The sequence below is a fragment of the Sorex fumeus genome, unplaced genomic scaffold, assembly GCF_029834395.1.
Source record: "Sorex fumeus unplaced genomic scaffold, SorFum_2.1 ptg000054l, whole genome shotgun sequence".
Classification (NCBI taxonomy): domain Eukaryota; kingdom Metazoa; phylum Chordata; class Mammalia; order Eulipotyphla; family Soricidae; genus Sorex; species Sorex fumeus.
In genome coordinates, this window is record NW_026606111.1 from 15,161,362 (window position 1) to 15,189,200 (window position 27,839).

The window sequence follows — 27,839 nt, forward strand, 5'->3', positions numbered from 1 at the left end:
TTCTTGGGTAAGCAGGTAAAATTTAGAAACAAGCATAAAATGTTATCAAGTAATGATGAACCATTAAAATGTTAAAACATAAAATGGCAAAAAAAAAGTAATGGTTTGACAAACATCACTCTCTTTTCTATTAGTCAAACATTTATCTCCTTTCTGTTTTCTTACTTTATCTTTTATGTAATAAATATGAGAGCATACTATACATTTCATTTGACTGCTTCTCTGATGCATCACAATTTGCAATAACAATGCTTACTATCATAGCAGGTATTTAAAATATTAGTTGTATTTCTTGATTAGTATCTGTCCTCTAGAAATTATTACATCACATAGCAGAAGACAATAAAGTCACTAGAGAGAAATAGTATTAGGAAAATTCAAAGAGATTATTTAAGACTGGAAACACCTGATTAAGTATACATTGCAGAAAAGCTTGGAATGGAAAACACTATTGCATACATAAAATTGAAAAACATTCAGTATGTATTTTGAGTTTATTGTGTTCTATAATCAGATAGGTACAGCATTTATGCCCATGCCATCTATGAGATGGTTTCCATTATAATGCTGATAACTACATACCTAACAAAGTTTAGTAGGTAGCTAGTGTCTCAGCCTTTTGGCTAAGATCAAGTGTAGTGTAGTGTGATAGAGAAATTAAATTTTTTATTTCAGGGGAGGGCCAGAGCGATAGTACAGTGGGTAGGGCATTTGCCCTGCACGTGGCCGACCCAGGCTCAATCCCTGGCATCCCAGTATGGTCCCCCGAGCACCACCAGGAGTGATTCTGAGTGCAGCGCCAGGAGTAACCCCTGAACATCGCTGGGTATGACCCAAAAAGGCAAAGAAAAAAAAATTTTTTTTTCATTTCATAGTCATTAAAGCAAACTGTTACATAGAGTTGATATATGTGGACAGCAAAAATCTAAGAGATACTCAAATAAATACTATGAGAGATTATATGATTTTACAAAGATGAAGTATCCAAAAGATTAAGTCAATTCTCATAAGTAAAACCATCCCAGAGATGATCTGAACTCAAGTTTACAGAGGTAAGTTCCTTGATTTTTCTACCATGTTGCAACAGGAGCAGCTCTCAGGAAGTGCAAAATGCACAACTGTGTGCTGAAGTATACACTACTGCCTGGAATAATGGTTTCTTCTGTATACATTTTTATACAATGCTTTTTAATTTAATCTCTAGTTCTCAAATCACCCTTTCCCCCAAAGCCCTTTATATAAGTCCTTTTTCTCTCCTATATTCTCCTTCTATATCCTCCCGGTGGACGATTCCACAATGAAATAGACCACATCATATTCAATCAACAGTTTTGCCTGACCGATGTCGCTGTTGTCCCAAAATTTCGAACGGGATCGGACCACCGTCTCCTTCGTGCAAAATTCTACTTCACACAGCGGGGAGAAAGGGCTGCAAAGTTCAAAAAGAGAACTCCCAGAATGACCACCAACTGGGAACTCTTTGGTACTATTGCGGCAACATGGGAAGATGCCATTGTTGACAACATTGACGAGGAATACGATCGACTGGTTCAGCACCTCCATGAATGTGCGAGGAACGCCAAGAGAGAGATAGCCACAAAAAATCGCCTATCTTGGAAAACTCTTGAGCTAATTCGCCAGCGTGGTTTGGCGCATGCCTCAGGTAACCGCAAGCTAACGTCTGAGCTCGCAAAGCAGTGCAGAGATGCGATCAAGGAAGACCTCAAAGAGAGAAGAGCAGAAGTACTGGTAGATGCGGCAGAAGCTGGGAAAAGTATTCGTAACGCCTGCCTGTCCTTCGCCAATGACAAGACCAAGATGATTGCCCTCCGACGTCCTGATGGATCCATCACATCCTCCAGAATGGCAATGGAGAAGATTATCCATGACTTCTACTCAAATCTCTTCGATAGCCATGTCCACCTGCCGACATACCAAATTCCACAGGATGGATATGTCGTTCCCAACGTTCTCCCTTCCGAAATCCGACACGCCATTTCGTTGGTAAAGAAACAAACAGCACCCGGCCCAGACAAGGTCAGACCTGAACACCTGAAGAACCTGCCCTCAGTACTCATCAATACACTGGCTCGGCTCTTCACTCGCTACCTGTCTGAATGCAAGGTTCCGTCCCAATGGAAAACCAGCAGGGCCGTACTACTGTTCAAGAAGGGAGACATCCATGACATTGGCAACTATCGCCCGATCTGCCTATTGTCTGTCATCTACAAGTTGTTCACTCGAGTCATCCTAAATAGGATTGGCAGAACACTAGATGAAGGACAATCATGCGAGCAAGCCGGGTTCCGCAAAGGATTCAGCACCATCGACCATATCCACACGATAACCAAGCTCATTGAGGTTTCTCGGGAGTTCAAGATGCCGCTCTGTTTAACGTTCATTGATTTAAAGAAGGCCTTTGATTCTGTTGAGACGGAAGCGGTCATTGAAGCCCTAGCCAATCAGGGCATTCAAGCCCAATACATCAGGATCCTCCATGAGCTGTATTGCGGATTAACGACCAGGATCTCACCATTCTACAAAGAAGTGATCGTTGATGTCAAGAGAGGGGTGCGGCAGGGTGATACCATTTCACCGAAACTCTTCAGTGCCACCCTCGAGAACATCATGCGACGACTGGAATGGGAAGGAATGGGAGTGAAGATAGATGGTCGGCAATTACACCACCTCCGCTTTGCTGATGATATTGTTTTCATAACACCAAACATCAGCCAAGCAGCACAAATGCTGGCCGACTTTGACCGTGAGTGTGGAAAGGTAGGACTACAGCTGAATCTTACGAAGACAATGTTTATGAGAAACAGCCTTGTTCCTGACGCCCCATTCGCTCTCAATGGAACGACCATCTCCGAATGCAACAGCTATGGGTACCTAGGTCGAGAGGTCAACATGACAAATGACCTGGCACCCGAGCTGCGCAGGAGGAAGAGAGCGGCTTGGAACGCCTTCAAGAACGTCGAAGAAATAGCTAAGAGGACGAAGAACCTCCGGCTCCGGGCACATCTCTTTGATTCCACTGTTCTTCCTGCATTAACATATGCCTCAGAGACCTGGGCCCTACACAAACAAGATGAGAACGCTATTCAGGTCTCCCAAAGAAGAATAGAAAGAGCTATGCTTGGAATATCACGTTTCACTCAAATGAGAGAAAGAATCCGGAGTTCTGACATCCATCGACGATCAAGAATCAGGGACGCTGTCTCATTTGCCAAGGTGTCGAAAATCAGATGGGCTGGTCACGTAATGAGATTTAAAGACGACCGCTGGACTAGAGCTGTTACCGACTGGATTCCACGGGATGTCAAAAGACCGCGTGGCCGCCCACCTTCCAGATGGTCAGACTTCTTCATCAAAATCATGAACGATTGGTTTGAGGCCCTTCATGTTCCCGGAGCGAACAGATGCCACTGGGCTACACTAGCACGTGACACCGACAAATGGAGACGTTACTGGCACCCGCTCGAGCAAATCGACGACTAACGGGAAGTTAAGTGATTTTTTTTTAAGTGATATTCTGCCATGCCATCTCCTGTGATACACACCGAGCATTTCTTATTTCTGATCCATTTACCTTATTACTCTGGATTTAAACTTTTTCCTAATCATCATCCATCACATAACTTTAGCTTATTCAATCCTGACATTAGCCTGTATTGTCCAAGCATGCACTTGCCTGGACCCTCACCTTGTTTTGGCAGGAAAATATAAACCAAGGTAAGAAATACTTTACACTTTCTTGGGACTATTAGTTTCATTTGACTTAAGAGGAATAATATCAAAAGCTGCAGACACAGGTAAAGGGAAGGAATTGGAAAACCATGATAGCGAACTTGGAATTTTCTGTGCACTAAATAAAAACACAGAAAGATTTAAGCAGAATAGTTCTCCAAGATAAATGTGATAAGAGAGCAAAAGTAACAAGAGAAAAACAGAGCTTCATTAAATGTGAGAAAAAAATATGCTGCAAAGGAGATCAAGAAAGTGAAACAACCCACCGAATGAGAAATAATTATTTGCAAATCATATAGAGCTAATGAGCTAGCTGAATAGACCATAAGTGAGGGAACTTTTACATCTCAATAATAATTCATTTACACATCGAAGGGCACCAAGATAAAGGCAGCCATAACTATTGAGTTATGGGTTAAGAAACTTCCAAAGTAAGTCCAAAAACAAGATTTTGTGTTTGAGATTGCCAGGCATAAAGTTTTGTACAAAGAAATAATTATATAACGAATCTTCTTGAAATAAAATTGGTAATACCAGTTGTAGCTTTTATCAGTTACTAATGTTTCAGGTACTACACTGACCACGTTATGATTATCGCATTTAGTCCTCACGATAATTAAGTGAGTTCTTTCCTAATATCCTCATTTATTTAACCAATGAAACTGAGACATATATACAAGTTTTCTTTGTAATATCTTAAATACTGTGCAATATTTAGCACACAAATAAGTAAGCAGGATAAGTAGTTTACCTTACTGCATGAATTTATAAAATGTGGTATAGTCTATAGTAAATATACTTGGCAAAATTTAAGCATGGTAAAAATAGATTAAAAATATTAAACATAGTAAAGTAAAAAAGTAAAGTAAAGGCCCTCCCATTGATCATCGATTTGCTCAAGCGGGCCCAGTAACGTCTCCATCATGAGACTTGTTGATACTGTGTCTGGCATATCGAATACGTCACAGGGAGCTTGCCAGGCTCTGCCGTGCGGGCGAGATACTCTCGGTAGCTTGCTGGGCTCTCCAAGAGGGGCAGAGGAATCGAACTCGGGTCGGCCATGTTGGCTGCATGCAAGGCGAACGCCCTACCGCTGTGCTATCGCTCTCAATTGAAAAACAAATGATGAAAGAATTTTATACATTTTATATATTCACAAATACAGATCTATACTATATTCCCTTAAATCAATACATGCTTTCACTAAAACAACTGGTTCTCATGGTGACCAGCAGCACTGTAGCACAGTCCTCCCACTGTTCATCAATTTGCTCGAGTGGGCACCAGTAACATTTCCATTGTGAGATCTGTTGTTACTGTTTTTGGCACATCGAATACGTCACTAGTTGCTTGCCAGGCTTTGTTGTGCGGGCGAGATACTCTCGGTAGCTTGCTGGGCTCTCCCAGAGGGGCGGAAGAACCAAAGCCGGGTCAGCCATGTGCAAGGCAAATGCCCTACCCGCTGTGCTATCGCCCCATCCCATGGTGACCAGTAAAATTCAAAATAAATGTTTTTCAAGTAACAACTGAAAAATCTGTTTTTCCATGGAGCATATAAATGTTCTCCCTCTTCCAAATTATCACAACAATGGCCCAAAATTCGCATCAGATTAAACTCATCAAGCCATTTTTATAATATCATATATATGAGAGAGCAGACAACAAATATTTGGGGAAAATGGGGATATACTAATCAAATCATGCAAATAAATAGCTCAGGATTCAATACTGTCAAATCATATCCATTTCAAATGTGTTTTATAATAAGCTATTCCTTAATAATTAGAAACTATCACCAAGTCATGCTAATAAAATCCCTCATAACAAAAGAAAGAAAAGTATGCATGCTATCCAATATTCTTAGGCTTTTCCTGGAAAAGTAGACCCTTGTGAGAATACTGCCTCTTACATAATGTCTTCTTCCCTCCATAGACAATTCTAAGTTCTACCACTGAAGAGCAGATTCAAAATATTTTTGTTTAGGAAAAATAATATTATACTAAGAAAGGTAAAAATAATTAGAACTGCTGAGCATGGAAAATACTGGAGGGAAATAATAAGCACAGTTCTTTGGCACATACTGCCTGCACAAGCACACATGCACACCAATCCAAAATGTCAAAACAAATGGAATAACAAACAGATGACCTTCTATGCTTGTGGGAGAAGAAAAAAAAGGATTTAAAAACATGTGTTTTCAAAATATATTTGGAAGTCACAGAGTCGATATTTTAGGGAGCTGTACTTGAGCACAGGTCATCAAAAAATGCAATCACTCCTCTCTTTTGAACTATTTCTTAGTTTCAACATTGAATATATTTTAGGTAAGCTTCAACTGCCTTTAGACTTCTTTGAAACTAGGCTCTTTTTAAATATGAAATAGGATGTCAGTTGATCAATATCCACTTGGCTTAAATTCATTAGTCCACAACCACCCTTAAGTTGTAGAACAAACAGGTACAAAGCCTGAAAATTTATTGTTTCTTTTTAAAGTCCCAATGATATTTTCCAATGCCAAAAGGCATTTTGAAATCACTCACCCTTACTTCAGTAAAAATGAGAAAGAGGGATGGGGAGGAGGGCGAATCTCATGAGGCCTCGTATGTCAAGTTTTTGCCCAGAGCTAATTTTCATAGCTGTGTTATAAACCCTGAAAATGGAGGTTCATAATGGAAATGCTGACAGACCCTTAACTATAGTAGCATGAATGGGTATAATTAAAGAAAAGCTTTTGGCTACACCTAAGTTCACAAACGAAGGACTGCCACTTTTATATTAACCTCAACAGCAAGTGAGAACTAGAAATGTGATTCCAGAAAGGTAATGTGAAATGTTAAAGATGACTGCTAAAACTATTTGACATTCGAAGTTTTAAACACGAAGGCATTTAGTTAACATAACCAAGTCAGTATTTTTATAATGCTACTTAATCAGCAATAAAGAATGCTCTGGTGAGCTATCAGCTCCAGTTAGCAGAAAGTGGCATGTGAAGTTATTATTTAACAGCCCAGAGGGAGCTGCTTCTCCTTTTAATCAGTAATCTTAGTTTCTTCCTACCTATAATTTCTCTGTCATACGGTTATAAAACTATTACCCAGTTCAACGCATACACTCACACATCCTGCACACACATTTATGCAAGGACTGGTATCTTATTCCCACCTGAATTTGAAAACAGGAGAGATTGCTAAGGTAAAGTATTTCACTCTTCCCCTTGTCAGAGATGCAGCTAGGAATAAATATCATCAATCTATGTAACCTATATTTTTCTATCTAGACAAAAATTCAAGGAATTTAGACCTGCTCTTAATAAAACAAAAAGAATCCTATGCTTTAATTTCTAATAGCTATTCAAAATGTCTCTAAACTTACTAATATATATATATACACTTTAAAATTTTAATTAAAGAATCACGATTTACAAAGTTACTGATAGATGTTTTAGGAAAATATTAATTCAACACCAGTCCCTCCACCAGTATCAACCTCCCTCCACCAGTGTTCAGATTCTCTCCCCATCCCAATCCCTACTCCACCCCCGCCTTTCAATCTGACAAAGTTCCAGTGGTCGCCACTTACATCTCATGTTTTCAGTTTTGATGCTTTTGTGCTTCGGATATATGGCTACACCCCTCATTCATATCACTGGTATAACTGAAGCCCTGATGACTAAATTGCCTAAAATATTAATAGCAGTAATACTATAGCCTTTAAAAATACTGCCACGAAAAGGTGTTCAATGAAATTTCAGATTTGGGGTTAGGAAATCAGCAATACCTCTCTATGATCAAATAGTCAAGGACCTTTTCTAGTGTTTTCCCTCCCTGCCTTACTCCAGTTTTTTTCTGCTTCTTAGGATAACAATCCTGAATGATCCCTGGAACCCTTCCCCCAAAAAATGACAAAGTAAACAGGTGTGTATCTTGACAACATCCCTCTTGGTAGTGGCTATAAACTGATGTAACAGCACAAATTATTCAAGTGGGTCTCCCTATTACAAACTGCAATGAGTTTCACTGAAGAACTGTGCACTGTGCAAGCTTCAGAAACTAAAAGAACAGCGGTACTTAAAATATGACAGCACTGGTAAAGAACCTTATGTAACTGCAAACTCTTAATACTTTCATTAGAGCTGTTCCATCATTTTGATTGAAGTTATACATGATTTGATGTTCATTTTCCAACATAACTAATATCAAACTATACCAAAATAGATACTGTACAAGAAATAAAACATATTTAACACAAATATATTTCCTTTTACCATAGATCAGTCTTGAATTCAATAATACACTCTCTGTACACTACTCCAGATGACAGCAAACTATAGTCAAACCAGATCTAGTTAAAAGAAACTTTTAATAAAAAAGTAAGTTTACCTCCAACATATATAACTGACCATTTTCATTAACCTCTTTCAATTCCTACCTCTGGACCAACAGTGAATAGTGACTGGGATAGATTAACAGAGATGAATTACAGCTTACAAAGTACTAGCAAGCAATCTTTCTAAGCATTCCTAAAATAGCTTTGGTGCTGATGCTAAAACCCTTTTACTAAAACACGTTTAAATTGTACAGAATTTCTTTATTATAAAAACTGCTCTATGGCAAAATTTCTTTATAAGAAAATTTAGATGACCAAACGGTAAATAAAAAAAAAATCACTTTACATTTAAAATGTCATTTAATTATTCCAATACCTTTAAGTGGTTTATTTTTTTTCAATTTATGAATCATTTTATAAATGCAATAATAAAAAATTTTAAATAAAATCAAGTATCCCCTCAAAGTAACTATTTTCCTCCCAGAAAAATATACATATAGAAATGTGGTAATAATTTCAGGTAAGCAACAGGAAAGTTTTACTTCATTTAATTATCTCCACATTTATATTTTTTTAAAAAGTGTAGTAGCATGTTTATTTCTGTTTATTTTAAACTATTATAAAGGTTATCTAAGAAGGTAGGTGTGACATAGGGATTTAAAGTCTAAGTTTTGAAACTTAGCTGTTATTTTATGTAAATTACAAAGTCTACATTTGTTTTCATTTATTCATCTATAAACAAGGGTAACAAGGTTGATAAATAAGTACTAATATTTATAAGATAAATAATTAAAATGATAATGATGACAGCAAATGAAAATGTTTGTAGATCTCTTAGGAATATAAGAATCTTCAAATTGGAAGTGTCAAAAAATGTACTAATTGGTGACTTAAAAAGTAATGAACCAAAACAAAATAAAAATACTTTACTTTGTTTTTGAATCTTCTTCAACCTTTGAATAGGTCACATTCTCCAGTTTCCAAGAATCAATTATTAACATTAAAAAATTGTTTTAAGTATATTAACATGCTTATTTTTCTAAATATATATATATATATTTGTACATAGAAAGAAAGGATGCCTTCTTATACACTAGTAGGAAGAAGGTACAATTTTTTTAGGACATCTGGTAATAACAATACACTTTTAAAATGCACATACACAATTCATTCTTAGAAACCTAAGAGATTTATTTCCATAAGGGCACAAAGAATGTAGGAGAAAGATGTGTAGTAAAATGTGTTTACTGCAACATAAAACAGTAAACAATAAAAAACCTGGTGTTTGGGAACTGGCTATGTAATGTTTGGCATATCTATATAATGAAACATTAAGCGGTCATTAAAAAGGATTAGGTAAGTCTCAGCCTCTTGACAGGGAAAGTAGCCTTGGAAATAATAAGTGAAAAAATAATAATTGCAGAACAAAGATCACTCATCTTGTGCTTTATGCCTGTAAGCAGCACAGACATAGAAGGGTCTATCTGAAACCATTTGATTTATGTGGACTGGTACTACAGCACCATTTTTTCAAACTCAGCATACTAAGGAGAGACCAAATAATTCTTTATTTGTGAAAGCCTTGTGCTCTGCAGGAAGTTCAGCTGCATCCCCAACTTCTACCCACTAGATGCCAGTAGCACACCCTGTCTCTCCCCGCCCCCTCCTGTGTGAAAATACAAGCTTCTCCAGATGGTCAAATGCCCCCTGGGACTCAATTCACTTTTAGATAAGAACCACTGAACAAAAGAATAAAAAAGCAGAAGGTTCAGAGAGAAATATTTTAGTTGCCACTTTATAACTTTTATTTTATTTACCTTTACCAGGGAAATACATTATGTTTGCACTTTAATGAAAATTTTCACAAAATAAGATGTCCCCAAATTTCTATATTAAAAGTTAGGGACTAGAATGATAGTACAGCAGTTAGGGTGCTTGCAGCCAACCTGGGTTCAATCCCTGGTATCCCAAATTGTTACTAAATTACCTCCAGGAGTAGTTCCTGAGTGCAGAGCCAAGAGTATCCCCTGAGCATTGCTGAGTGTGTACCCCGCCATCCAAAAAAAGTTAAATTAACTGCATTTGTCAGCTATAAATCATTGCTAAAAAGAAAATATATATACAAGAAGCAAAACAATTACAACCTAAGCAACTGTACAGCAGGTAAGGAGCTTACACTGCATGTAGCCAACCTATGTTGAATCCCCGGCACTCCATATGCTCCCACGAGCCCACCAGGAATGATCCTTGAGTGCAGAACCAGGAGTAAGCACTGATTCAGTCAGGTGTGGCCCACTCATCACTCCCCCAAAGAACCAATAGTTACTAAGCCAAATGAGAGATGCATTCTAGTGAAAATAAGAGAGCAGTATGAATTCTACCACTTTATTTCCATGACTACCTCTCCCCAGATGCCCATATATCTCCCTTTAGTTTCTACTCTTGACCCGAAAACCAATTGGGGGACTGATTTATCATCAACGCAATGGCTTACACCAGTTCCCTCTTGGTTCTTGTTTTGTACATTCACCCAAATATAAGAGAGGCAGAACCGATAGTACAGTGATTGTAAAGATAGTACAGGTGGGGTATCTGCTTTGCACGTAGAGATTCGTGGGTTTGATCCTCAGCATTCCATATTGTCCCCTGACCACTGCCAGGCGTAATTTCTGAGCACAGAGCCTTGGCTAATCCCTGAACATTGCTGGGTGTGGCCCCAAAACACACACACACACACACACACACACACACACACACACACACGAAGAAACGGAATTTTTTTTTTTTTTAGTTTTTGGGCTATATCGGGAGGAACTCAAGGCTTACTCCTTGTTCTGTGCTCTGGGATCATTCCTGGGAGTGCTTGGAGAAGCAAATGTGGGGCTAGATTACATTATAGGGTTGAGTGCATGCAAGGCAAATTACCTTAACCCCTATACTAGCTCTCCAGTCCAGAAATAGGGAAAATTTTAATTCTACTGAGCAAGCACAGGGAAATATTGTTTACCATTTACTTAAAAGTTGAACAAACAAAATGCATTTGGCACTTGGAAAAGTATATCGGCTAAAATTCTACCAATCTAAAACAAAAAAACTGTACTTCACGTAGAAGACTCACAGTAAATAACTAATGAAGTTGCTTATTCAATTACTTATCCATTCATTCAAAACTTTAAGGATTTTAGATCTCGCTTTAATATGATTTACAATAGAGGACAAGGGAACGATTATGATCAGAACTCTTTAAACCTTTAAAATCTAAACTAAGAATGCAAAGTAAAATAACAACTACATAAAAACTTGAGTGAAAAATCTGTGATTTAATCAGTATTTTTTAAAAAAGGACAGCATAAGTAAGCATAAGGCAAATTAATAAAATAATGCTGGCAATAAGTATCAAAAAGTTAGAAGTTTTGTCAAGTATAATGCTTTTGGAAAACACGACTTTTGTAAAAGTGGTAGTAGAAGAAATAATGAGTCTTTTCGGTTTTCTAACAAATGATTTCAAATAATACCCTAACTTCTTTTACCTTTATTTATACATAACCTATTTTATGTATAAAATAGGGCTGGAGCGATAGCACAGCGGGTAGGGCGTTTGCCTTACACGCAGGCAACATGGCCGACCCGAGTTCGATTCCTCCGCCCCTCCCGGAGAGCCCGGCAAGCTACCGAGTATTCTATATGCCAGACACAGTAACAACAAAGTCTCCAATGGAGACGTTACTGGGCCCGCTCAAGCAACCTATTTTATATGTAAGTTTCTATACATAAATTTTACAGGTTTTAATAGCAGTGACTGGTAATACTGGGAGTTGTCATCAATTTCTTATGAACATGTACTTCAAAACCAAAACCTAAGAGAAAGGGTCTTAAATGCCATTAAGTGTTATAACCATTGTTTTTATTCATAATCAAATTTGGATCTAAGTGTATCTGCACATTTGTATAAAGTATGTGGCTCTTAACAAACTAAGCTTGTACCATGACTTTTTTCCTAGAAAAATCTAGGTTCTACAGACCTTACGGATCTTACGGACGCAAAATCACATGTATTTTAGGAAAGCCCATCCAGTAGACCCCAATGCAGATATGAAATTTTATGGTCTTGCTTAATAAAACATCCTAAACATACTTCTGGATAATCATTTTTTTAGGAGAGACAGAAAGAGAGGGAAGACCAAGAGACATATTGCTGGACAGCCTTAGTGCAGCTCTGAGTTTAGTTCTGCTATTTATGTTTTCACAAAAGCTTTCTTTTCAGGAACTACTGTTTGAACAAAAACATACTGAAAACTGATTTATGCCACTGTAATCATAAAACGAATTCTTCTCTCTACATTTGGCTTCCGTGAGTATGTTAACAGGAAAACTTTAGTATAGAAACAACATAGGTGATAATAAAAAAACAAAAACAACAACAAAAAAAACAAGACAGTAAATTAGTACTTGGTGAAGAACATACCTGATTCGAGCCAGAACAGCCTGCAGAAAATTCAATACTGTCCTAAGCTGAGATTCTTGACAGGCTCGTAGAAGCATACTAAAGCCATCATTAAGCAGTTTTTCATGGGAAGGATACAAGTAATGGCTTGTCTCAAATACTTCTTGAACACCATCAACGTAGATACAGAGTAGTGTCCAGAGAGTGTGTCTCTGGCCCATATCACTTTTCAACACCAAGAATTCCTTTGCTTTTTCCTGGAAGGCACCTGAAAATTTCTCAGCCAAAACACCAATATCTAGATTTTTTTCAGCATACATCAAAAGGAAGGCCATCTGACCCTTCCAAATGAGCGGAGAAGACATAAAGGCAGGTCTGAGGAAATTCAAGAGGTCTAAAACATGAACTGCGACATCTTCTACCTCTGCAACAGCTGCTAACAGCAGAAAAAGGTTGAAAAAGTTCTGTAGACCAACTTCAGTTAGCTCTTCCATTCTTTTTTGATGGAACTTAGAATATATTCTGCAACATAAACAAAAAAGCCCTGGTAAAATTGTTTCTCACATCATAAAACATTTTTTAAAATAAAATCTCATTCATTACTCATGACAGCTCATTATTTCAAATTTTTAACTAATTATTCATCATGATAATAACTTCACTTTTCCTACTGGAAAAGTAACCCACAGAGTACCGTGCAACACAGCATCTATTAAGCAAAATCAAACTAATTTAAGATTTTTTTGGAAAGAAATATTCTTTTCATCTGTTACATGACTTTTCCTCGTATTCTAGGCTCTAGTTATTTAAATTGACAAGATAAGAATGCATACATAATTTCACGCTATAAAAAGTTTGACAGCAATCTTATATAACAATTGTCCTTAAGCCCTATTTCCCATTACTCATGAATACTGACTCTTTTATTTATATTCTAAGATAATTCAAGGTACTAGAAATATCTCTACGTGCAAAGAGAAAAAAAAGGGGTACAAGTTCAAATGATGAAAAAACTGTCCACTTATAAAGTCTTGCATTAAAAACATACTATACACTTTAATAGCACAGCGGTAGGGCATTTGCCTTGCATGCAGCCAGCCCGGCTGAGCCGGGTTCGATTCCTCCACCCCTCTCAGAGAGCCTGGAATGCTTCTGAGAGTATCTTGCCCACACGGCAAAGCCTAGCAAGCTACCCGTGATGTATTCAATATGCCAAGCACAGTAACAACAAGTCTCAGAAAATGGAGACGTTATTCGGCCTGCTCGAGCAAATCAATGAAACGGGAGGACAGTGACAGTGTTTATACGCTTTAATAACTGAAATTCTTTCATCGATTTGGGGGTTAGAACTAAAAATCATCCTACATCCTACTTATGGATTGCTATATTTTGTAATGTCTAAAATTAACTTTTTCAAGATAGACGTAATCAGAGTATCAGCAGTTAAAATTTCATTAATAAAGAGCTAATATGAGGGTTGGAGAGATAGTGCAGAGGTAGGGTACTTGCCTTGCTGGCCTGGGTTCAATCCCTGACATCCCATATGATCCCCCACACCACTCCTAGGAGTAATTCCTGAGTGCAGAGCCAGGAATTAACCCTGAGTATCACTGACTCTGGCCCCCAAACAAAAACACTGATCAGCTCCTAATAAGATCTATTAAGATATATTTCATTATCTCTATATCTTCTATCATGCCCCTATAATGTTTGTCACTAAGTAGTTTCATCAAGTAATTACACTGACTAAACGGTTTCCAATGATTCATTTCAGCAAAAGACGCCTGTCTACTAGTTCTTTCATAAAATTAATATTTAAAGGCAAGCTGGCAAACAGAACAAAGGGGGGGGGGGGGGAAGCCAGAGTCTTCAGCTATATATTTCTGAAGGTTAAACAAGGGTCTACAATTAATAGATACTCTAATTTAAAACCCCAAATGTGTCAACACACTTTACAAGAATTACTCTTTATGGTACTCAAATAGGTATTTCATTTAGTGATTTCTTGAGATGTCGCTGTTAGAATAGAAGGTACTCTGCTCTGCAGTGTGCTCTCACTACAAAGAGAGAACAACTGTTAGACAGTACTTAATAGCTGCATAGAAAGGGCTATAAGAGAGACTGGCAGGGAAAGAAGGTAGATCAAAAATCATAAACTATTAAATTAGAAAATCTCCATAAAAAGAAAGGAAATAAACTACATGATCAAAAGCTGCTTTTACCATACCCAAAGTGGTATGGTAAAATTTATATTCTAAGATAATTCAAGGTACTAGAATTCATTTCTAGTGAATTCATTCAATGAATTCAAGGTAGTAGAATTCAATTCCAGAATTCATTCAATGAATTTCATTTGATTTCCAAATGAAAATCTAAGAGGAAGTAGGGGGTTGTGGAGTTGCTGAGCTCAAAGAAACAAAATTTTACAGGTTTAGTCTATTACCCGTCAGTGCATGGTTTGGAGATGTGTTACAGTTCTGTAAATTTTTTCAAGCAAATGCTTCCAAGGGATTTCACAATAACATTGCAGTTAGTTTTGGCAAGACAAACCAGAGGTCTCTAATCTCCCTGTAATTAATATCTGGAATTTGAATCTTTAGTACTGATGAGATAAATAAGAAATAAGAGCCCTCCAGAAGTTATAGCTACAAGATTTGTTCCATACTATAATAAACTGGCAGGATCAAAAAGCCCCATAATTTGCTCTCCTATAATAAGGACTATACTTAAAATGCAGAGACCACAAATGCTTCTAGCACCAATAAACAGAAAATGCAAAGAGTAACACTTCTCATCAGGTAACAATTCATACTAAGATAAGCCACAAACCTTCCTTTGACTTGTTTCCAAGGATGAAGTCCACTGTTCTTTATAGCCTTCTTGACAACTTTTGCCAAAATGCAGAGAAAAATGGTGTAGCTGCTGCTGGAGTTGTACAGGTCAGGGTCTTGCTTATCACGGCAGCAGGTCTTCACCATTTCTAGCATCGACAAGGAAGACCTACTGATATTTGTAAGGCCTTTCAAAGGAAGCCAAGAAATACTAAAAGAACTATTCTATAAGAAACAAACAAAGGATTAATAAGCTTCTGAGAGAGAAAACAGAAGGGAAAGAAATAAATTCTAAATAGCTCATTAAGAGTTTTAGTCATCTTAATCATAAAAATTATGAAACCATTATCACATTTTCTCCAAAACCAAAAATCCCATCAACAGCACAAACTCACAAAGGGTACCTAAATTCCTGGAGTGACCCCAGAATGTCTTAACAGTTTAGTTAAATTAGAACAAACAAGATCTGTATTTTCTCTTGGTTTCATATGCCTGTTGAATCTCTCATTCTATAATCTTTCCACCATTTTTGTCAGTTGTCTTTTTTCACATTCTGCACTTACTTATATCTCCCTAATGAAACTGAACGCTATTCATTTATATATAGATAAATTAGGTAAGCTTTTTTACATACATGTATGTAATATTTTATCCCATCTTTTGTCTCCATTTAGATTAATATATATACATATATATGTAACTTATTTTGTCCCCATCTTTTTTCTGAATTAGTAGTTACATCTGGAAGACAATATTAAATTCTGCCTTTTGGTAACAATCTTTAAGTATATTTAGCTAGCTGTACTTGGCACCTCCCACTGCAGATAGTCAAGAGACATAGGCATTCTGTCATTCTTTTATTATACTAAGATCCAATTATTACGCTAATCTATTTCAATGATCCCCAATAATATCTTACTCAACAGTTTTAGGACCCACTGATCACTGCTGAGATGCCTTCATTTTATTATCAAATGAAGGAGAAAAATGGCAATTTTTCAAATTCTATCATTTCTTCTGAATTAGTTTATCAGATATTTGATCACTCTAAAATGATTTCTTTCTTTACAATGTTTAGAATATTAAGATTATTTTTAAAAAATAATTAAAAAAACATCAACAAGTAGGGGGTTTAAACTGTTTATGTTGTAATTCATAGTAGTCATTCTTCTCTTATACACAAATATGCCCAGTGTGGGAAATGGAAGTTCCTTCATGTTGGCTCCTGTGCTCCTTTAATACTTTCTCTGCTTATTCTGGTATCTTCCCTGTTTTCAGGTAAGGAAAAACTCTTGAACAATTCTGTCTCAGAACTAGAAAGGGCCATTTGTTTAGCCAGTGTGATAATAAGCTTCGGAGAAAGGTTTTTTTTTTCCCTATGCCCAAAAAATCTTATATAAAAACCTGAAATTTTAATGTGCTTACAAGTGCTGCATTTCTACTTTCTATCTTGAGTAATAGAATATTTCAAGTCTTCTCTTATACACAACGGGTAAGCTGTTCCTTATAACATTTCAATATTTTGTTGTTGTTGTTGTTGTTGCTTTTTGGGTTACACCCAGCGATGCTCAGGAGCTACTCCTGGCCCTGCAGTCAGAAATTACTCTTGGCGGTGCTCGGGGTCCATATGGGATACCAGGGATAGGACCTGGGTCAGCCACGTGCAAGGCAAACATGCTACCTGCTATACTATTGCTCCAAGACCTCATTTCAAATTTTTATCTTCCAAATTTTTCTTCAAAGTCCATTTCACGCTTGTTTAGTTATCACTTATAGTATTTGCTCATGCCATCACAGTGGATTTATACTTTCATTAAAAAAAATTCTTTTGGGGCCACAGCAAAGGTACAGTAGGTAGGGTGCTGACCTTGCACGTGACCAACCAGGGTTTAATAATCCTAGCATCCCCTGAGCCCTGACAGGAGTAATCCCTGAGCCCAGAGTCAGGAAAAAGCCCTGAGCACCACGAAGAGTTGCCCCCAAATCAAAACAACAAAATTCTCAAACACATACCTAAGATGTCACTATGTCACGAATATTTACCCCTTCATGATTTAGTCCTAGACTGCCTTCTCAACGTTCCTGATCATCTTTATCTTGTCATCTCATAGTTTTTTGTCTCCATACATTTATGTATACTGTCCCTTTACATGGATGCTTTTTATTCTGTACTTGCAATACTTAAGACCAAATATAAAAGTATGACCTCATAAAGTCTTTTTCATATCTATCAATGGATTAGATGCTTCCTCCTCTGGCCCATGGCCTTTTTTCCTATAGCATCTAAGATTCCATCTGCTAATCTAAAAGCTACTCCTGTTATGTACCTTTATCAGGACAGCAGTAACTGCTCAATGAATACCAAGTAATCAGTAATTGTTAAGAAACATGTCAAGGCATTAAATATATATATGTGTGTGTATATATATATATATGCGTGTATATATATATGCATATATACGTATATGCATATATGTCTTTCTGGTGTAATTTTGCCTTTGTTTACTCTCTTAAGAAAGAAGAAACACCAAATATACTCTTTTCCTAGCCATTGCACTATAGAGAATGGTTATGAAAAGTAAAATTATTCTCGAACTGATTCCACTTTGAAAAATTAAAATTTTAGGTAAACAGCATCTAAACTATTTATAAGAAAGCAACAAAAGTTTCTGAAACATCGCCTACAGATTCTTCAAATTCCTGAAACAAATTCATATTTTGTTTACCATGTTCCTGCTATAATATTCCCAGAGAATAGTGACAATTGCAATGTTTGGCTCCCAAAGATCACAGAGTGTCAAGCAACACTGAAGGTGCATTCTCAATTGTTCCTCTAGTATACCATCCTAGAAAAAAATAAATAAAATGAGGGAATAATCTCTGGCAAGTGAACATTATCAACTGATACTACACCAAATAATATTACAAAAATAATATGAATGAATATATTATCATACCCACTGAATCATACCCAATACCCATATTATCATACTTTCATCTTCAAACTAGAAGATCTAAATAAACATAAGATATATTTTGAAAATTTTGCTTTAGAGATCCTGTACTTTCAGGGTTTTATGAAGGCTTTATGACAGAGAACTAACTGATTAAATCATTGTTGATTAGAGTGTTTTGACCTTCAGGCCCTCTTCTCTCCCTGGAATTTGTGGAGGTGAGAGAGAAGAGGAGCGAGGCTAAAGTTCCAACTTTGTCTTTTTTGTTTTGGGGTCACACCTGGCTATGCTCAGGGATCACTCCTGGTGGGATGGGGAGTCAAAGCTATTCACATATATTTGGAAGTTACATTCATAATGATGGATTTTAGAACTGAGAAGCCAGATAAGATCTATAATGAAAAGACTGCTAGATAGAAAAAAGGGGGCAGAACTGAGAGTCTGCCATTTCAACCAAGGAAAATAAAGAAAAAATATAAGCAAAACCTCGTGGCCAAAAAAGCCAGAAGGAAATAAGCATCCATTAGGTAAAGGTAAAGGTAAAGGCCCTCCCGTTGATCGTCGATTTGCTCGAGCGGGCCCAGTAACGTCCCGAGTTCAATTCCTCCGCCCCTCTCGGAGAGCCCGGCAAGCTACCGAGAGTATTGGATATGCCGACACAGTAACAGTAACAAGCATCCATTAAGAAGAAATTATTTCAGAAAGAGGCAATAATCCATAGGGCTATAGAAACAGAGCAATAGTTTCCTGGGAAGGAAATGAAGAACTGGAAGGAAATGAAGAACCGGGAAGGAAATGAAGAAGCAGGGATACTTAAGTAAAGATACAAAAAACAGTTTAGAAGAGAAAAAAAAATCAAGGTCACATAAAGGAATTATCATTTATAAAAAGTGTACTTGGGCCGAGTGATAGCACAGCGGTAGGGTGTTTGCCTTGCACGCAGCCAACATGGCCGACCCGAGTTCGATTCCTCCGCCCCTCTCGGAGAGCCCGGCAAGCTATGGAGAGTATCTCGCCCACACGGCAGAGCCTGGCAAGCTCCCCGTGACGTATTCCATATGCCAGACATAGTAACAAAAAAGTCTCCAATGGAGACATTACTGGGCCAGCTCGAGCAAATCGATGATCAATGGGAGGGCCTTTACCCTTTGGGCTGGAGCGATAGCACAGCGGTAGGGCGTTTGCCTTGCATGCAGCCAACATGGCCAACCCGAGTTCGATTCCTCCGCCCCTCTCGGAGAGCCCGGCAAGCTACTGAGAGTATCTCGCCCGCATGGCAGAGCCTGGCAAGCTCCCCGTGACATATTCGATATGCCAGACACAGTAACAACAAAGTCTCCAATGGAGACGTTACTGGCCCCGCTCGAGCAAATCGATGAACAACGGGAGGGCCTTTACTTTACTTTACTTTAAAAAGTGTACTTATAGAGTCACAAAAGCAGATTGAGAAATCAAGTACTAAGCAGACACAATGGGAGATTTAAAAGTACAAAGATAAAGAGGTTCTCAACTGATCAACAGTCCATTTTTTTCCAAAAATTTAGTGAAGTATGATGATTTAGCTTAGTTGACTAGGGCAGTACAAGTATTGAACTATGTATCAAAAAGAAAATGTAAAGTAAATCATTTTGGAAAGTAGAAAACATTAGAAAGAACATTAAGAAGAAGACTGCAATTTGAGATTTATGAGCAAAAATTTAAGGTCAGATCAGTCAATAAGATGAGAATATGATTTTATTCAGCAGAGTGGGAGGAAAGACGATACTTTTTATCAAATTTAAAACTGGGAAAGCCTGGGATTTAGTTCTGATGATATGATTACTATAAATATTTGTGTAATATATAATGTGGAGACAAGTGTTGACACGGAAGACAAAAAACTGAAAAGGTGATAGCAGAAGAAAAATGAAAAGAAAAATGAAATAGCATAACCATAGGATGCAAGTGCAAGAGAATATGACTGGAATCTCAGAGATTGGATTTTTAAAATATGGTAACACTGGGATAAGTAACAACAGTAATATAAGACTACAAAACAAAACAGTGATCTTGGCTCTAAATATTTCGGTGAAATTAGAGTGAACCAAACATTAGCACACTCTGGGATAGGGTGGGGGAGAATTTGGGTTGCTTCCAATAATGCTCAAGAACTGTTCCTTGCTCTGTACTCCAGGGTAATTCCTGGCAGGGCTTGGAGGACCATTATCTATTGCCTGAAAGTCAATCAGGGTCATCCTCATGCAAAGCGAGTACCTGAACTCCTATACTATCTCAGCAGTTTCATGAGCATTGTTTTATCAGGGTTTTAACTCTTTAAATTACTCGTTGGCAAGTACTGAAGATTAAAGGACAAAAGAGCTTCCTTTTGCACTAAGTAAGAATTTTCTCTACAATCCATTTGCACACACAGATACACCTGCACCATACCAGCCGTCATGATAAACTTAATATTTGTCTACTTTTTATCTATGAGCTCTCTCTGTACTGAAATAATGTTCCCAAGAGCTAGCAGAGTGTTTGGTCCATCACAGAGCTTCCACCCTTCTGAACAAACGGGTCTGGGTTCCGGTGCCACAAATGCTTTAAGAAATAACATGTACAGTAATACCAGTCCTGTCATTTCCTATCCTGTTAGTTGGGTGCATGTGGATAAGTTTCTAAACCTTTCTGGGTCCCAGTTGCTTAATATATAAACAATATTTTCATAAGATGGTCATAAGCATAAGAAAAAAGAAGGTACAGTAAATATTAAGAAGAGTGGCTGCAACTGTTAGCTATTCATTATCAAGGAGAGAAATGAACTTTTAGAACAAATGTTGATTCTTTTATGATTATATAATAACGCAGCAGAATAAATAATATTAACCATATGCTAATATATCAAATTGTAAGTGTTAAGATCTACCTAAACCAAGAGGTTTGATTATTGATAGCTAAATTCATGCTCTCCAATTTGAGTTCTAGAAGGTCTTTTCCATACACAATCTTACACCTGCCTGTTTCAGTCCCAACAGCCACGCTACCTTACCTCACCAGACCTTAGATGCTTGTACTCTGGACATATCCTCTACGCTTTGCATATATAAACAAGTTATTGAATAATATAAAATATCTCATAGACCTGCTCCTCCGGATCTCTGCTATAACTTCCTTTTTTTCAAAAGAAAGAAAAATTTCCTAGTTTTATTTTGAAGGGTCAAATTTAGGCCATGTTAAATACGTATGGGTATTTCTAAATTTTTTTATAAAACTAAAATAAAAATTTACTATTGCTCTGGCTTAATTATACTATAGAAATGACAATTTAATCAGATGTGATTAAGAACCACCAGAAGAATACATTTTAATTGTAAGCTAAATACTAACTGATAGTTGCTCAACTACAGTTGTTTTTAGGGTTAGATAAGAAAGTTGAAATTTCTATTTCCTGCTGCAAGGCTGTCTGGGCTAGTACCTGGGGAAAAGAGTAAAACTTAGTTTGATTTTTGGTTTTGTTCTCTGGCTTTGGGTCTATAACCAGAAGTATTCAGGGTTTACTACTGGCTATGCTCAGTTAACCACATGCAGTGCTGGAAATCTAATTTGGTCTGCCAGTGCAAGGCACACACTATACCCCTGTACTATCTTATCTTCTCAGCCCAAAAAGAATAGACTGTATGAACAGGTACTTCATCAGTTTGTAAGACAGCAATCTCAGGTAGCTAGCTGGTAGCTTTGTTCTTAGAAGATCTCCAAATCGTGCAAAGTTACAGACCAATGAATTTGGAACCTATAATGAAACAGGTAGAGGGGAAAAAAAAAAACCCAATCACAGTATTTTCTCTAGCAACAAATGGGATACGGTAATCAGGGAGAAATGAAGCAAATAAAATTGAGTGATGTCAGTCAAAAAGAAACAAGGCACAAAAAATCCATATTCATGCCAGCACTCAGATATGACCTATTTATATATAAAATGAGGGTCTTGCGTTTTTGTGGAAGGGAAACTAAACTATTCCAGATATATATATATATATATATAAAAATAATGTTGAGGCTAAAAGGAAAAACAATCATGGCTGAGAGCATTATACTTCTAAGTAAGCACAGAAAAGAGAAGGAATGCAATGAAAAATATTAGGCTTACTTAGGATTTCTTCGTATATCCTTCTACAACATTTATTAGAAACTGTTTCTCTGATCTCAAAAAATAACTGAACATTACAAAGCAGATGTTTAATACGAAAAATCTCCCTTTTCAGATGGAAACAAAGATGCTGCTTAAAAGGTAGAAGAATAAATGTTTCTGTTAGGAATCACAAATGTTAAGTAGAATTATCTCTTTAAACCTTTTCTGAGAAAATCCTTACTTATTCAATTTACCTATTTAGGTAAAAGTAAATAATATATGTTCTCTTTATGAACCAAGCTTAAGGCTTATTTATGGATGGTCGTCTCTGGCTAGGAAAAAAAAAACCTTAAACATTATTTTCTTAATTAAAAACTACAGCAAAGTGCCTACCAATTCTATTTTAAGCCTATTCTATATGTGAAATACAAGTTTTTTAAATATTGAGAATGGACTCTTACTGTGGGAGAACAAGTCAAAACAAATGAGCATGGCCAGATTTTAATTTACCTCAATGGGGGAAAACTGATATAATCAAACTGGTAACTCTATCCACATTATTTATTTTTTATGACCACCTACTGCACCCACAAAATTGGTTTCAAGAACTTCATGAAACAGTTCCATACTACTTATAAAATATAACTTGAAACAACCAAGGCATGATAAAATTGAAAGATTTCTACTGTAGAGAGAATGTATTACTTTTTTTGCATATTAACACAACTTCTGTCACAGAAAAGATAATGCTCTGCCTTTATTATGTTAGGCCTAAATCCACGGAGAGTCTCTGAGATTAACTATAGTTTTTCTTCTTGTAAGGTGATAGGTAATTGGCTTGATTCAGCCCATTTTGTCATGACTGTTCTTGTTTTTAGTACTGAAAATCCCACATCCTAAGAAATGTCTAATCAGATGGACCAGGATGTTTGATGGACCAAGGGTTACTTATATTCAAAATAGAACAGGAGTGATAATAGAGTGGGGCGGGCGTCTGCCTTGCATGCGACCAACCCGGGTTGAATTCCCAGCATCCCCTATGGTTCCCCAAGCACTGCCAGGAGTAATTCCCGAGTGCAGAGGCAGGAGTAACCCCTGAGCATAGCTGGGTATGACCCAAAAAGCAAAAATAATAATAATAACAATAAAATAAACCATCAAAATGGAATACTATGAGCTGATAGGGAAAATTAAAGTTATGGTGCAGCCAGAGAGATAGTACAGTGGATAGGGCATTTGTCCTGCATGCGGCTGACCCAGGTTCGATCCCCAGCATCCCATATGATCCCCAAGCACCACCAGGAGTAATTCCTGAGTGCAGAACCAGGACTAACCCCTGAGCATCACTGGGTATGGCCCAAAAAGCAAAAAATAAAATAAAATACAATAAAATAAAATAAAATTTCTTATAAATGGATGGACATAGAGAATATCACGCTGGGTGAAATGAGTCAGAAGAAAGGGGATAGACATAGAATAATTGGACTCATTTGTGGGATAAAAAAACATCATATGAGACTAATACCCAAGAAAAGCAGAAACAAGGACCAGGATAATTGGTCCATGGTTGGAAGCCTGCCTCAAATTCTGGCGAAGGCAGAATTGGGACCACCATGACAAACATATTTGGAAATGCTCTGGATAAGAACTGTGTGCTGAAAACAGGTAAAGGAACAAACATGATAACCTCTCAGAACCTATATTGCAAATTATAATCTCCCAAGGCGGCGGTGGGGGCGGGGGGAGAGACAGAGACAGAGAGACAGAGAGAGACAAAGAGACAGAGAGAGAGAGAGGAGAGAGAGAGAGAGAGAGAGAGAGAGAGAGAGAGAAAGTGCTATAGAGACAGGCTGGGGGAAGGGTGTGGGAAAAAAAACTGGGAACATTGGTGGTGGGTAATATACACTGGTGGAGGGATGGGTGTTAGAACACTGTATGACTGAAAGTTAACCATGATCAGCTTTATAACTTTCTTAAATGAAAAAAAAAAAAAGCATTACTGGGACTGGGGAGAAAGCTCAACAGGTTGAGCTCAAAAATGCACAGAGACAATCCAGGTTCAAACCCCAGCATGGTCCCCCAAGCACCGCCAGCAGTGGCGCCCTGACCAGCAAGTATAGCCCAAAAAACAAACCACAAATAAAGGCCTTATTTGATATTACTAAAAAACTAGTTGTATCATAAAATTATACTGCTTTATCATATCATGAGCAAAATATCCCAACTATTAAAAATTGCTTTCAAGCCAACAAGTCTGCTTCATTAAAAATTAGAACTTCAAAGGTACCATAATAAAGGAAAAATAGAACTAATTTTCCAACAGCTAAAGTGTTAAAGAGGATTTTCAATCTCTCAGTCCAAAAGACAGATTTTTCTATGGAAAAGAAGTGAAAAAAAATTATCCTGTTTAATTCTTAATATTATATTACATACACACGCTTTCATGATTGTTCAGAGCCTCAAGAAATATTCTATTACAAAATCTAGCTGAACAAAGCCATAAACAAAGTCACTGTTAAACTGAAAATTTAAATAGTATATTTTTCAGTCACGTTAAAACATTAATAGCTAATTGTCTTAAATGATGCTATGAACAATAATAACCATATCCTTGAAGTAAAAAGGCATGTGAGAGTTTCTAAATCAATAAATTCTCAAAAACCGCAAAGCCAACCTAACTGACGTAATGGTAGCAGATAAAAGCTTTTTCTTCATTTTAATACAATTAAAAGCAAAACGGCACTCCTCATTCTTTGACAATTTACATGTGTTAAGATCCATGTCATTCAAACCAAGAATTCTTATCAGCTCATAATTTAAAAATATGTGTTTTAAAAAATATATTTTTGTGTTTACCTCAACATAATAGTTAAAACAGAAAAAAGGAAAAAGAAAATTTCAAGTTCATAAAATGATTTAACATATGGCTACAAATTATTACGTGTATGTATTTGTATATTTTTGTGTATGCCTCTGAGTGTACAGAGAACAATCCTGCACTATCATATTTTTTAAAATTCCTCTCCAATTTGATGATCTTTATTTCTAAAAGAAAACTCCAAAAAATTCAAAAATGTTCTTTCCTAAAGTTTTCCCTTAAACTGACATAAATTATGTTACAAAACTTTACAGAAATACAATGCAACGTGTTGAAAGATGTGATAAACAGCACATTTAAAACTATTTTAAAAGGAGGTCAAATCTGACCTCTGGGCCATGAAGCACTACATTAACAGTTCTGGAGAAAGAAAAATGATAACATATAAAATGAGTGCTCGGAAACCAGGACCTTATCAGTTAAGGGTATGATTCAAGCCTGTAAGACAAATTGCTCAGCAAGGCAAGTCACCTTCCTGCTGTGATGAGGATACAGCTGAATTTCCAATGCCCCTGACTATCTCCCTCATCATGTCTCCTAGACTAGACCTGATATCATACAGTCAAGGAATGGCTTATATTACTGAAGTATCTACTACTTATTTGAATATATTCTATCAAAGTCACCCACTAGGATAATGATCTTTGTCCTTTAGCTGACAATTTAGTGTTAAAAATAAAAATCTTCAAAGGATAGTGACTAATAGAATTGTTCAATGACCCTTCATTAACAAAAAGCAGTAATTCTACCAAAAGATTCCTAATAAAGAAACTAAGTTTGTTGCTTATGCTTAAATCATTTTAAGTCATTTAAATACATTTTTTTTGGGGGGGAGGCATGGGTTTAGAGGGCATACCTGACAACTGTGCTCAGGGAAGCAAACGGGATGCCAGGGATCAAAATCAGGTCAACCATTTAAGTACCTTACCCATCATTCCATTTCTTGGGGACCCCACTAACTGACACTTAGGTCTTTTTTTTTTTTTTTTTTTTGCTTTTGGACCACATCCAGCCCTGCTCAGGGCTTAATCTTGGCTATGCCATTTTCCTGGCTGTGCTCAGGGGACTATATAAGATGCTAGGGATTAAACCCAGGTCAGCTGCATGCAAGACAAGCACCCTACCTGCAGGACTACTGCTCCGGCCCCATCAGTCACTTAGGTTCTTATTTAAATACAACACACACACACATACACAAACTCTAACAAAAAAATTTAGTGAAGACTACAAATTATCTCACTTTAAATGTATACCTGGGACTGAGGTGACAGCTCAGTGAATTCCTTGCATGCAGGAAGCCCAGGTTCAATCCTTGGCAACACACATGATCCACCAAGTACTGAGCTGGGAACAGCTCCTGAACATCAGTGGGTATGCCTCAAAAAAACAAAAACAAAAAAAAAAGAGAAAGTAAAATAAAGAATACCTGAACATTAACGGACTTCTTGAGCAGTTCTTCTACAAAGTTCCAATTTGATTCCATGTGTCTCTAGAAAGAAGGAAAAATTACTGTAACAAAATATCTTAATTATGCATATATTTTAAATCATGGTAATATAAGTTAAGTGGGAAGTATAAACATTTTCTATGTAATTAGAAATCATTAGTTTCTTGAATGTTTAACAATGAGTTTACAGATGGGTAGGGAATAGTGGTGCTTCTATAAAATCCAAAGTGTTTTAACAAATATTTAAGCTGTCAAAAATACTCAGTAAAAAAAAAAAAGTTTATGGCATTTTTAAGCTGAGTACTAGTCCTTCTTCAATGCTTTCTCAACAGTTTTTTTCTTCATTTTCTTCATAATTCCCTGAGCAAAGCCTATGTTAGCAAAAAAGGATAGAAATTTTCAGAAAATAAAGAAAATTTTATGCAGCGCTACCTTATTTGGAAATGGTCATTTATCTGCCAATATTTACTATCTGGAAGTTCCCCACAAATGTGGAAGAGAGCCTAAAGGATTTTCACCAAGCCAAAATATTTTACAAATGCTTAAGCACAACACAACAACCAACTTCATTTTCCCAAGGACAGAAAAGCCTAGAGATCTTTCTTACAGGATATTCAATTTTCACGATACTAAGTTTTTAAAGGTTTGGCCATATACTGATCAAAAACAAAGTGCCTCAAAGAAAAGGCATAAAACAAATAGTTTTCTGACAAGGAGAAGAGGGAGCAACAAGTAAACAAGAAACCTGAAAACCTCAAAAACAAAGAACTTACCCTACTCTATTATGCCTGTAACAGCGACTACATATTTCAAAAGGAACAGATCAGGCAAAAGTCTACCAATAATTTTGATTTTAAATGACTGGATGATATTCCTATAAAATGTCAACTATATAAAAACACTAGCTTAGGCAGCAGGGAGATGTTCATTGGAAGATCACATGCCTTGCATATATGATGACCTGAGTTCCATATCTTGTATCGCAAAAGTGAAAAAAAACAAAACAAAACCCCACCACCCATAACACACACACAGACTTTTCTCAGTAAGAGTCTAAATGACTAGGACTATGATAACAATTCTATAACATGGCCCCCTGAT

The 27,839-nt window shown here is 36.9% G+C and overlaps 1 protein-coding gene across 1 annotated transcript in view; it reads right to left on the reverse strand.

Annotated features, from left to right (window-relative positions):
- The window catches only part of MMS22L (MMS22 like, DNA repair protein), a 123,623-nt gene that overhangs the window by 69,056 nt on the left and 26,728 nt on the right, over positions 1-27,839 (reverse strand). Inside the window, exons 10-13 of the mRNA XM_056125206.1 lie at positions 26,718-26,780; positions 18,078-18,197; positions 15,350-15,576; positions 12,542-13,042 (exon numbers count right to left, since the gene is read on the reverse strand). Coding sequence (XP_055981181.1) covers positions 12,542-13,042; positions 15,350-15,576; positions 18,078-18,197; positions 26,718-26,780 — 911 coding nt within the window. The remainder of the gene's footprint in view (positions 1-12,541; positions 13,043-15,349; positions 15,577-18,077; positions 18,198-26,717; positions 26,781-27,839) is intronic.